The sequence below is a fragment of the Alnus glutinosa genome, chromosome 11, assembly GCF_958979055.1.
Source record: "Alnus glutinosa chromosome 11, dhAlnGlut1.1, whole genome shotgun sequence".
Lineage (NCBI taxonomy): Eukaryota > Viridiplantae > Streptophyta > Magnoliopsida > Fagales > Betulaceae > Alnus > Alnus glutinosa.
In genome coordinates, this window is record NC_084896.1 from 13,069,353 (window position 1) to 13,081,822 (window position 12,470).

Sequence of the window (12,470 nt, forward strand, 5' to 3'; positions counted from 1 at the left end):
CGATAGGGCTGGCAAGAACTTATATATAAATCTTACAGATTTAATGGTTAATTTAAAAATAAAATATATAAAAAAAATATACAAGCAACATGTCTCGACAAAAAATTATGGAGTAAGATATATTTTTATTTTTATTTTTATTATTATTATTATTTTGAATTGCGAAGTGGCCGGGTCAGTTGTCGGTCAGCACTCAAACCCAATAACTGCCAAAGGACCTTTCGAATCTCTGGAAGTTATCTCCATAAATAGTAAAAAAAGGCAAAGAAAAAAAAAAGGGTGAAAAAAGAGAAAATACATCCAAAATTTACCATTAAATGCCCCTAACGAAGTCGTAGAAATGTCCTTCCTCCGTCTCCAGCAGCTTCCATATCTCTCTCTTCTCTCACTCTGTCTGTGAGTTGGTTTTTTGAGTAGAGAGTTCAAACTGTTCCGCGAGACTCACGCTCGCTTTCTCTGCTCCACTCCAAAAAAGAAAAGAAAAAATATAAATTATATATATAATTACCATATATCACCGTTTCTTCGTCCTGATCCCCTCCCAGTGCCACCCAAGAAAAGCGCAAAAATACACACTCACAGAGTGAGAGTGTGTACCCGAAAGAGTGTGTGAAAAAAGCCCTGGAAATCCGGGCATGGCGTCTTCGAAGGTAGTAACGACCAATCCTGATCCGCCACGACAGTCCTCTATTTGTTCCCTCTCTACCATACTCGCCGATCTCCAACAGCCACAGCAAATAAGCCCCTCCCCCTCCAAGACCCTCGTCGCCTCCCTCAGCATGGACGACTTCTTGAAGAACCTTTACTCCTCCGACCAGGCCCAAAACCAGCTCTCACTGCCGGACCCCCATGACCCCGACGGCTCTTCCTCGATCTCCCACCCGAAGGAGCTAGGCGACAAGACGGTGGACGAGGTCTGGAAGGAGATCGTGACTGGGTCGGATAATCAGAGGGAAGGCGGGGGTGAGCTGGAGGAGATGACTCTGGAGGACTTCCTGACCAAGGCTGGGGCGGTGAGGGAGGAGGATGTCAGAGGCGGAGGGGTGCTTGCGGTGGTGCCGGGGCCAGGGGGCTTCGCCGTGGAGTCCTCGGGGGCGGTGGGGTTCGAAGGGAAAGTCGGGGTTGGACGAGGGAGGGCAAAGAGAAGGGCCGTAGAGGAGGCGGTGGTGGACAAGGCCACGCAGCAGAGGCAGAGACGGATGATCAAGAACCGAGAGTCCGCCGCCAGGTCCAGGGAACGCAAGCAGGTCATTCTTTCACCCTACTTTGCTTATTGAGCAAATGAAGAGATTGATTTTGATCTTCTTGTCTTTTGAGTGACGGAAAAAATCCTACATTCTATTTATTCTCTTCTTGTTATGTGTTTCTCAGGTTAATTTTTTCTTGGAACCTATTTTACCTGTTGTTGTTTTAGATCCTGAGAAATTCACCTCAGCTCGGCCATTAGTGGTGTCTAGCTTTTGTTTTTTTTTTTTTTTTTTTTGGGGGGGGGGGGGGGGGGGGGGGGGGGGAATTTTGATGTCTTTTCCATTTTAATTTTAATTTTTTCATTAATCAAATGGTAATTTTCTTGTTTGCTCTTTGAGCTGATGAGTCTAAAACGTGTTCTTCTTCACTTTTAGGCTTACACAGTTGAGCTAGAATCTCTGGTGACCCAGCTGGAGGAGGAGAATGCACGGCTGTTAAGGGAAGAGGTAAGATTATGTTGGCATATAAATTTGTTTTCATGGATTTCGTATGTAGTAAATTCATGATTCCTATAAGATGATATATATATATATATATATATTTATTATTAATTTTTAATGAGAAGAAGGGGGTTTATATTCGTTTTGTTTTGTTTTCTTCGATCATCACTAGCTTGATCTTGAGCTTTAGCAGATGGCTTCAAATGACACAAAGTTTTGGCTTCTTCGGTCATCCAAAGGGTTTGGCTCAAGTGGTAAAGACCTTTCTCTTTGTGGTAATCCCAGGAAGTTTAAGGTTCGAATTCCCTTGGGGCTAGTCTGTCCATGAAGCTATAGTATTACCCAATCCGTGTAGAGGGGGCGCTTTACACGGGTTCAAGGTTTACCTGACAGGAGTGGTCCAAGTGGGTACACGAAGTGGCCCTGCCTTGGAGGAGTTCCTTGTCATAAAATATAAAAAAATAAAAAAAATAAAAAAGAAGAAGAAGAAAAGAAGAGAAAGTGTAGGGGTTCCTTGTCAAAAAAAAAAAAAAGAAAAGAAAAGAAAAGAAAAGAAAAGAAAAAGTGTAGGGGTTCCTTGTCATTAAAAAAAAAAAATTGTATTTAAGTTGTAACGTACAAGAGACATTTTAAAAGTTTCTGACTAATCATCACTAGCTTGTGCTTTATCCTTTATCTAGATTGTAAGATGATCATCATTTTGTTTTGTTTTCTTCGATTATCACTAGCTTGCTCTTTAGCCTTTCTCTAGACTGTCATTTATTCAGAAGTTTTTGACTAATAATCGCTAGCTTGCGCTTTATCCTTTATCTAGATAGTAAGATGATCATCATTTTGTTTTGTTTTCTTCGATTATCACTAGCTTGCTCTTTAGTCTTTGTCTAGACTGTCATTTATTCAGAAGTTTCTGGCTAATCAAAATTCTCAATGCAGGTTGACCAGAACAAGGAGAGATTCAAGCAGGTATGCATTTGTTATCCTGTATCTGCTTTCTAAAATTAGGCACCAGCTAAAGGTTGATTGATATACATGAAACAAAGATTGAGAAAGATCACCTAATAAATTTTTTGTCTTGGCTTGCTCATAAGGGGACACAATTGTTAAAGTATTAATTAAATGATTAAATTCACACTTTCCTATTAGCTCAAGCTTTTGAGATAAGTGGTGATTTAACATGGTATTAGAGCAAATGTATTGAGTTTGAACTTTGTCTTCGTCATTTACTCCCATTTTAATTAAAATAGTCCATGTGCTGTCTGATCTCACACGTGAGAGGAGTGTTAAAGACTTAAGCTTTTGGAATAAGTGGTGATTTAACAGGAATATTGGAATTTTAGGGTTAGATATGAAGGATGTCAACATGCAACAGTCAAGTCCTATATAGTTGTGAAGTGTATCTTGTTAAGACTTTTGAGTTTTCTTGTTGTTATAGATTTTTTCTTTTTGGGTACTTAAGCTATTAGATTTATGAGTCTATATACTACACTTTTGTCCCACTTTGCTAATGTGGCATTGTCAATCAGCCTTGAATCTTTTTTTTGAAACAAGGGTTAATTCAAGGTCTGATTGGTGGTGTCACATCAACAAAGTGGGATAAAAGTTTGGTCATTTCTCTAGATTATAAGGGTAGTTTTCATTTTGGTAGGAATGAAGTCTAGATATTCTGATGGTTTAGAAGGTTGGATTCACTTTGTAGCTAGCTTTTGTTTTTGGTTGTTTTCTATCAATTTGTTCCGAATTCATGGCATGGTTTATGGTCTCTGTCATTTTAGTCTAGTATAGCTTTAAGTGGTTTGGATATGATTTCTTTATATATATATATATATATATAAAGAAAATTTTATAAAAATCGATCGGAAGGGTTGACTTATATGATTATAACCTTTATTGACTTGTTATGCGAGTTTCTCATGTTTCATAACTTTGAAAAATTAAATATCTTTTTAGTCTCAATTCATTATTAATGTTATTGAATTTAAGTATGAAAGTGTGTCTTATTTATTCAAAGCTTTTACGGTTAGAAATCTTTTAGTACTTTGTGATAAACAATTATTAAAGCTCATGTTTCAAGAGTTGGTGGAAAGTAGAAGTATGCACAAATAGGCAAGGAGTGTAGGTGGACTAATTAGAACCGAGTATATTTCAGTTGGAAGTAAAACGTCTAGGACGTTGTGGATTAGGCAAGCTCATACATAGTGATTACACTGATCAATAAATGCTTAGAAACTGATGTTCCAAGCAAGTTAAAAATATCAAAATAGAAACTCTTTTAGACCAGTAGGTGGTAGTTGAAAGCATGTCGTTGATTTATGTTAAGTTTAGATGAGAACAAATAGCTGGTTGGAGCAGCTATAGATGTTACCATGTATCCCTGTCCAATTTCTTAGCATGTTTATCATGATTACCTTTGAGACATCTGGAGAGTTTTCGATGTTTTCACTAGTTGATAAAAAAAAGTCATTGATAATTTAACATAAGAAAGCATGATTACTGGATTTTCAAAATACCAATGGGAAAAACTACTAGTAGCAAAAGTACGACGACCAAACTTAATGTGACTGGAGTTTTTTTTTTTTTTTTTTCCCTGCCACCCATTACCAGCAAATGTATGATTTTTGCAATACACCCATAGGTTGTCAGGTACTTGCAATGTTTAGGTGGTACCCTGTTTGAACTAAATTCCAACTTTTGAGTAAACTTTTTTTTTTCCCCTTATATGGAGTTGCTTAATCTTTGTAGTTCAACATCTTTATGGAACCTTAAAGTTGCTGTCCATTCTTTATCAATGTTGAACTCTGAACAAGACAGGATCTCTATCGGATGTGTAGTAAAAAGTCCATTTATGATAGCAGGGTGTAGGGGAGTTTAATTAAAATTGAGTACCACATCTCGGAGACTTATAAGCCCTTCTTTTCTGGTGGGACAAGTATGTCTTCCAGTTCTATCATGGTGTTTTACATCAACTGCAAATGAGTTTTTAGATAACTAAACAGATTTTGTTGCCTTGCTGTCTGTTCTTGGAGAGCACAGATGTCTGATATGTAAAGGAATGGTTCAAACGGATGTATGGTCAATAGTTATTTATTAGGCCTAACAGTTCCGCTCACATGCTTTTTATACAGTAGTTCAAAATGTTAAGATAATCTAATAATAATTCAAATTATCTATGATGCAATGAATTAGCAACCACATAATTTCTGCGCGCCTTATGGAAATATTTATTTTATGTTTGCACCTGATGCTGCTCACATATGGTCTCACTTAATCAACTGTTGTTTGTTATTCATTAATTTTTTTATTTTTTCGTTTGGTTCTCTTTTACAGCTACTTTAAACACATGAAAACTGTGTTTAGTACAATATTGATTTACAGTTATCTATCATTATAGCATCGTCCGTCCATACTCAACCCAATCCCAAAAATGTTGTGGCAGATTCATTTCTGAGAACTGATACAATGAGTCAAAACCATGCCATAGTACAGTTGGTGGCACAGTTACACTGATAGGTGAAGGGTCCTTTTAGGTTTGCGATTCCAAAAAAATGCGATTTAAAAATAGCAATTTTAAAATTTGTGATTTGAAAAAGTATTCTTTTAAAAATGCAGTTAAGTGTTCAGCAAAATCGCAGTTTGACATTTAAAATCGCTAGTTTGCCTATACAATTCTGTGTTTTCAGAAAATCACTCCCTTGTTTGCGATCTGAAAAAACAGTTTTCTTTTAAAAAAAAACAATTTTCAAACGATTCATTTTTTGCGATTTGATTTAAAATCCCACTTTTTGTCTACGAAATCGCAATCCAAATGCACCCGAACTGCTCATAAGATTAGAAACAAAAAACTTGTATGAATTAGATATGGAATCAGTCAATAGTGGAACTCCCCTCAAATGCTTTTGACCATGTATTGGTCATGAAGTCTATATTTATATAAGCAACCACATAGTAGGGTTGTAAACTGACCCCTTTGGGTTGGAAAAGTGCTATCATATAATGGTCGAACCGAAGGGGGTTGGAACCCAAAATTTTCTGAAATGCCCAATTTAAATTAATTCCCCTGTTTTGGCCCAGTGGTACCCTATTTTAAATAAGCCCAAAAACGTTATTATGTGCTCTTCAACAGCTTCGGCTCATTCAACAATCAAGACCCAGTTCGAAAAAAGAAGAAGATAGTCATACCACCCGTGAAAAGAACATATCGAACCTAAAATTTCAACATAAAAACATAGGCATTTTTCTTAAGTTATTAAGTTGTCTTTTGTCAAGGGCCCCAAGACAGCTCAGATTCATTTAGCCACAAAAACAGAAAAGAAGTTAATATATATATATATATAATTGACAACATAAAAATACAGTAATGTTTTTTTCTCTATAGCAGCTTTGTCAATCGTTCTCTTTTAAGGGTTTTTGTGGGAAGATAAATTGATATGCTCTTCCACATGAAAGGAATAGCTATACCTCTTCTTTTTGGGAGGAATAGCTATTCCTAAGAATAAAAAACTAACCAAACAACGAAATAGCTATTCCATTCCCTGTCTATTTCGCATGCCAAATATACCCTAATTCTTTTGAGTAAAATCCATTCATCATCAATGAAATGTGCAGTGAAACATATCTAATTAAGATTTTGCGCTTATGCTCATATATTAGTAATAAGACAATAAACCCCCTGAACAGAAGACCTAAGCAATTTCCTCAACTTTTCCTTCTTCCTATAAAGTTTCATGCAATCTCTAGCTGCAGTGATGCGAGATGGCACCTGAAACCTAGTTTCAAAAGCCCTTCAAACCTTCCACAATTCGTACAGGCCACTCATCTGTAATTATCATTTTTGCAACCACCATTCGTATCTTATTCGGATTGTATTTATGAACCACTAGATTACTAGCAACACTATCTCCAGCTCCCTCTAGTTTTTCCTCAAAACTCAATGTTTTTGAGACTTATCTAATGAGATCTAACATAGGCATCAATTTATCTCAGACGAAGCATGTACTTGACATCCTTAAGGAGACCAGGTGCTTGACCTGTTGATACTCCTATGGATCCAAATAAAAAACTCTTGAGAGATGGAGATTTGTTTCTAGATCCTAGCAGATATCGTCAAATGGTTGGGAAACTCAATTATCTCACTATTGCAATGCCAGATATCTTATACGCAGTTAGTGTGGTAAGTCGGTTCATAGAGAGTTTGGGACTCACACTGGGACGCTGCTACTCGTATTATTTGGTACCTGAAGAGAGCCATAGGTTGAGGCATATTGTTTACGAAGAGTGACCATTTCAAAGTGGAAGGCTTCACTGATACAGATTGGGCACGATCACCGTCAAACAAAAGGTCCACTACAAGATATTGTACCTTTCAAGGAGGAAATCTCGTAAAATGGAAAAGTAAGAAGCAAAATGCTGTTGCCTAATGGAGTGTAGAAGCTAGATATAGAGCGGTGACCCATACTGCCAATGAGTTTACTTGGTTACAACACTTCCCAACACCTACTCCTATTCCACTATCTTGTGATAACTATGCTGCTCTACACATTGCCTCAAATCTTGTGTTCCACGAACAAACCAAAAACATTGAAGTAGATTGTCATTTTGTCCGAGATAAGATAGGTATGAACCTCAATAAGGCTCCAGGTCCCGATAGCTTCCCCATGGCTTTTTTCCAAGACTGCTAGGATGTGATCAAATCTGATATCATGGGGGTCTTTTTTTTATTTTCATGCTCATAGCAAATTTGTGAAAAGCCTCAACGCCTCCTTCATTGCCTTAATCCCCAAGACTCCTGGGGTGATTGATCTTGCGGATTTTCGGCCTATTAGCCTCGTGAGTAGTATTTATAAGATTATTGCTAAAGTCCTTGCTAATAGAATGAGTCGTGTTATGGAGAAAATTATCTCAAAGCCTCAGAACGCTTTTGTTAAAGGTAGACATATTTTGGACTCCGTTCTCATAGCCAGCGAATGTTTGGATAGCTATATCAAGTCTAGTATTCCTAGGGTGCTTTGCAAGCTGTATATTACAAAGGCAAAAGATCACATCAACTAGAAGTTCTTATTGTTCATGCTGAAAAGATGCGGTTTTGGGGAAAAATGGGTCTCTTGGATATCATATTGTATTTCTTCGGTGCGCTTCTCTATTTTGGTTAATGGTTCTCCGTCCGGCTTCTTCAATAGTTCTAGAGGGCTGAGATAGGGCGATCCTCTATCTCCCCTTTTGTTTGTAGTCGTCATGGAGGCTTTGAGCAAAATGTTTTCTGTTACTGTTGACAGTGGTCGTCTCTCAGGCTTTTCTGTGGGTTCTAGGCTTCCCGTGGTTAACATCTCATGTTCGCGGATGATACTTTGGTCTTTTGTGAGGCTAACCCTAGCGACCTCCGCTACCTGCGTGTTTTCTTATTATGTTTTGAAGCTGTCTTTGGCTTATAGGTCAATCTGGCCATATCCCTCTTGGCTCCTGTTGGCAATGTGGATAATGCTGCTGAGTTGGCTGTCATCTTGGGCTACAGGACTTCCTCTTTGCCCTTGAAGTACCTTGATATACCGCTTGGGGCGTGTTACAAGGCTAAGTCTATCTGTGATGGTATTGTGGTTAAGATGGAGCGTCACTTGGCCAGTTAGAAAAGGTTGTATTTGTCCAAGGGTGGGAGGGCTACCCTTATCAAGAGTACTCTCTCCAACCTTCCTACGTAGTACTTTGTTTCTCTTTCCCATTTCTACTCATGTGGCCAATCGCATTGAGAAGCTCCAAAGTGGCTCTTTATTGGGTGGGATAGGCGATGAATTTAAATATCACTTGGTTAGCTGGGACAAGGTTTGCTCTCCGATTTCTGAGGGAGGGCTGGGAATCAGAATTTTGAGGGCGTTTAATCGCGCCCTGCTAGGCAAATGGCTATGGCGTTTTGGGTCTAAGAGAGATGCATGGTGGAGAGTCATCGTGGATTCTAAATATGGCAGCCTATGGCGCCTGCTCTCTCGAGCCGACATGTGTCTTTGGGGTGGGTGTGTGAAAGAACATCAGAAAAGATTGGGATTCTTTCTCAAGATTCACTAGATTTGTTGTGGGGGATGGTTCCAAGATCTGTTTTTGCATAATTTGTGGTGTGGGGACACAGCTCCTAAAGTAGCTTTTCTAGCGTTATTTGGTATTACCCGTGTAAAGGACGTCTTCGTTGCGGATAATTTGGAGTTCTTGGGCAATTCCAACTAGTGGAACGTGAGCTTCGTTAGGAAGGCTCACGATTGGGAGGTGGATGATTTTGTTTCTTTCTTCCAGGCGTTGCACTTAGTCGAAGTGAGCAGAGGTAGCGAAGACAAGTTGTGGTGGGTCTCCTCCAAAACAGGTTTGTTCAAGGTCATGTCCTTTTACTCAACTTACATTGGGAGTAGTTGCTTTCCCTGGAAAAGCATTTGGTGTAGTCAAGCTCCCTCAAGAGTTGACTTTTTTGTGTGGTCCGTGGCTCTTGGCAAGATCTTTACCCTGGACAATCTAGGAAGCGGCATGTTATTGTGATAAACAGATGCTATATGTGTAAGATGACTGGGGAGTCCGTTGATCATCTTCTTCTCTACTGCGATGTGGCTTCTGCTTTGTGGATTTCTCTCTTCAATCGTTTCGGAATGTCTTGGGTTATGCTCAGACAGGTTGTCGACTTGCTTGCTTGTTGGTGGTCCTCTAGAAGGCCGAGGAGCACTGTGGTTTGGAAAATGGCGCATATTTGCCTCTTTTGGTGCTTATGGAGGGAAATAAACCATAAGAGCTTTGAGGATTTGGAAAGTACCTTGGAAGAGATTTTATCCTCATTCTACCTTTGTACTTTTGGACTATGGTTTATGTCCACCCTTTGTCTTATACTTTTGCTGACTTACTCGCTCGTTTTCCTCTTTCTAATTAGGTGTTTCCTTGTATACTCCCGGTGTACTAAGGGGCGCCTTATGCTTTTTTAATGAGATTGGTTTTTTACTTATCAAAAAAAAAAAAAAAAAGATATTGAATGATAGCTTGTGGGGACACCTCACTATATATATATATATATATATATTACAATGGTTAGGGATTATTCTGAGAATGATAGCTGGTGGGGACACCTCACTAGGACAGCTCAACCTTCTATGAAAAAAATATATATTCTACCATTCTAACACTCTCCCTCAAGATAGAGCATATATATCATATAAGCCCAGCTTTGGAAAACATAAACTCTAAACGAGTCTGGCCTGCATATGCCTTTGTGAAAATATCAGCAAGTTGGTCCTCAGGCTTCACAAACCGTGTGGCTATATATTTATGTGTGTGTGTGAATATTTTGTTTGGAGTAAGCTTGATTTGTAAGGATAAAGCAAATGCTTCTTTACTCCCCAAAACTATTTAAGGTTATTATATTCTGTACTACTATAAAGTTGTGGAAAGAAAGAACTTTTATGAAATACGGTAGGGAATTCTCAGAAATTGACAATGAGAAGAGTGGCAGCCTGACATGATGAAATAGAGAAATGAACACATGGTTTCAAAACATTAAATAAATATAAAATGGCTGCGTTTGCAAGCTACATGTGCCTTGGTGAACATAATTCTGCCGTGTTGTTAAATAAACTGTTTTTGTCAGTGACTCGAGCTTTTACAAGTTTTTTGAGTGAAAAAGTGCCTTCCTTCTAAGATGTTGAGAAGTTTTTCCTAGATTCATGAACTTCGGAATTATTCATTGACATCAATGGCCAACCTGACTTTGTTCCTGATCATGATGACGTATAGTAATGCTGTTGAGAAGGGCTGCAATTATAATAATAATAATAATAATAATGTTGAGATATTCAAGGATTTGCCCATCTGGTTTTGTTTTGAGCAGCTGTGAGAAGATTAGATAATAAAGCTGCTTCAAACTAGCTGTTTGTAGTAACTCTCTTTGCCAGAATTCTCTTCTCCGAAAAACTAATAAATGGCTTGGTTTTACAGAGACAAAGTGGCTCAGGGATCCACTTAAAAATGAAATGAAATGAATTTATTTGGTTTTGTAGTGTCTTAATATGGCAGTGTTTATCTAACTCCTTTTTTATTTTGATGGTTTTAATTTACATGCAGCTCATGCAGAACCTCATTCCAGTTGTGGAGAAGCGAAGACCACAACGACGTGCTCTTCGCAGAGTTCATTCTGTGCACTGGTAGGTTTGGTTTCTGTGGCCTGTGTAATTCAAAGCTACAGAAAGGGAGTTGATGAAGCAGGAAGACAACTTTATAGAGTGATAAAATAGAAAGCGTTGAAACAGGAAGGAAAAAAACGTGTCAGATTAATATATATATATATATATTTTTTTTGAAAAAAAAAAAATAAAAGAACTCAGGTTACTTTTGCTGGTTATCTTGTAGAAGCAGTTGGGAGTTGATTTGTAAAGTGGAGCTGAGAGCACCCTAGTCTTGAAGTGGTTTCATTAGGTCCGAAGATGAAAGTCAATGTAATCCACATCTCGTGGGATAATCCATGACAAATTATCTGGTGAATTTGCTTGGAGATTGTAAAAAGAAACTAACAGAAAAAGAGAAGAAAAAAACCTTTCCATATAGTTTTTCCCTCAGCCTGATGGAAGGGGAACCTGATACATCTAGACGAATTTGTACTAGTATTGCGTTACATGTTTATATACATGTGAAATTAAGGAGCATAACATGTATGATTTCTGATATGAAAGTGGTGGTACATACTGATGCGGGTGCATAATTGGTCAATCTTCATTACTTGACAGCTATCAACATTTTCTCCCAACTATTTTTAATTTTTGGGGTTGGGGGTATTTTCTTTTTCAAGATTTATGAGTGACATTTGCAATTGGAGAAGCCAAAAAGTTAAAGAGGGACAAAGAACGACATAGATGCAGTAGAATGTTATCATTTAAAGACGAGAAATGCTAAACGCGCTTTCAGACCCATATTCGTACTAAACACGCTTTTAATCTCATGGTGATTTTACAAGCTTTGTAAGGGAGTATGAAAATGGGTGTGGGGAGGTAGAAAAGATTGATGTAATTGATCCTACTTTTAGTCTGGGAGAAAGACTGAATGTAGTTCGGTTGTTGACCTTGGATCCAACTCTTAAGAGTTTTAGCCACGACTTTCCACGAGTCTTTCGGTCATGTCTTCTGCATGTAAAGAAGCTCTTAATCTAATAACAAATTGAGTTTGTATTTTCTTTTGTGAGTAGCTACTTTTAAGTTTGTGTTTTCTTTGAGACCATATAATTGTGCACAAGGCTTGTTTGGTACGCGAAATGACTATTTCATTTAGAAAATGAATAGTTATTATTGGGAATCGAAAAGTTATTCGTATTCTCCAGTTTGGTGACAATACAAATGCTTTCATTAGAATTGAACTAAAATTACTAAAAATACTTAACATTTTTTTTTTAATACTCAGTATGTATATATTTTAACAGATTTGTATTGTAGGAATTCAGTTGTTGACTGACCATATCGGCCACCCACGGCAAAACCGGAGGTGGTCGCACCACTCTTAGTGCCATCTGGGGTGGCCAAGACCACCTCCCGAAGACGCTTGAGGTGGCCAAGGCCACCCCCAAAGATGCTTGGGGCTGGCCGTGACCACCCTCAAGCTGCTCCGAGGGTGATCATGGCTACCTCTAGTTTCTTATGTGGGTGGTCGACCTACCATTGAATTTTTAAGACGGGAAAATTCAGCTGCTAGTATTATTTTATAATACACTTGATTCAAGATGGCTTGTGTGCGTATTCAAAATTATTGTTTGTTTACGTTTTAATATTCTGTGCAGTACTGGAT

The 12,470-nt window shown here is 38.2% G+C and overlaps 1 protein-coding gene across 3 annotated transcripts; it reads left to right on the plus strand.

Annotated features, from left to right (window-relative positions):
* The first annotated feature begins 365 nt into the window (after positions 1 to 365).
* LOC133881910 (ABSCISIC ACID-INSENSITIVE 5-like protein 5) lies at positions 366 to 11,367 on the plus strand. Of its 3 annotated transcripts, none has more exons than XM_062320979.1 (5): positions 366 to 1,247; positions 1,623 to 1,694; positions 2,622 to 2,651; positions 10,764 to 10,843; positions 11,055 to 11,367. In XM_062320979.1, the coding sequence occupies exons 1-5, from the start codon at positions 636 to 638 to the stop codon at positions 11,092 to 11,094; spliced, it is 834 nt and encodes a 277-aa protein (XP_062176963.1). In that variant the 5' UTR covers positions 366 to 635; the 3' UTR covers positions 11,095 to 11,367. The 3 variants fall into 3 exon arrangements, with proteins under 3 accessions (XP_062176963.1, XP_062176965.1, XP_062176964.1); XM_062320981.1 differs by having other exon boundaries at positions 367 to 1,247; positions 11,049 to 11,367; XM_062320980.1 differs by having other exon boundaries at positions 368 to 1,247; positions 10,764 to 11,367.
* Positions 11,368 to 12,470: the final 1,103 nt, after the last annotated feature.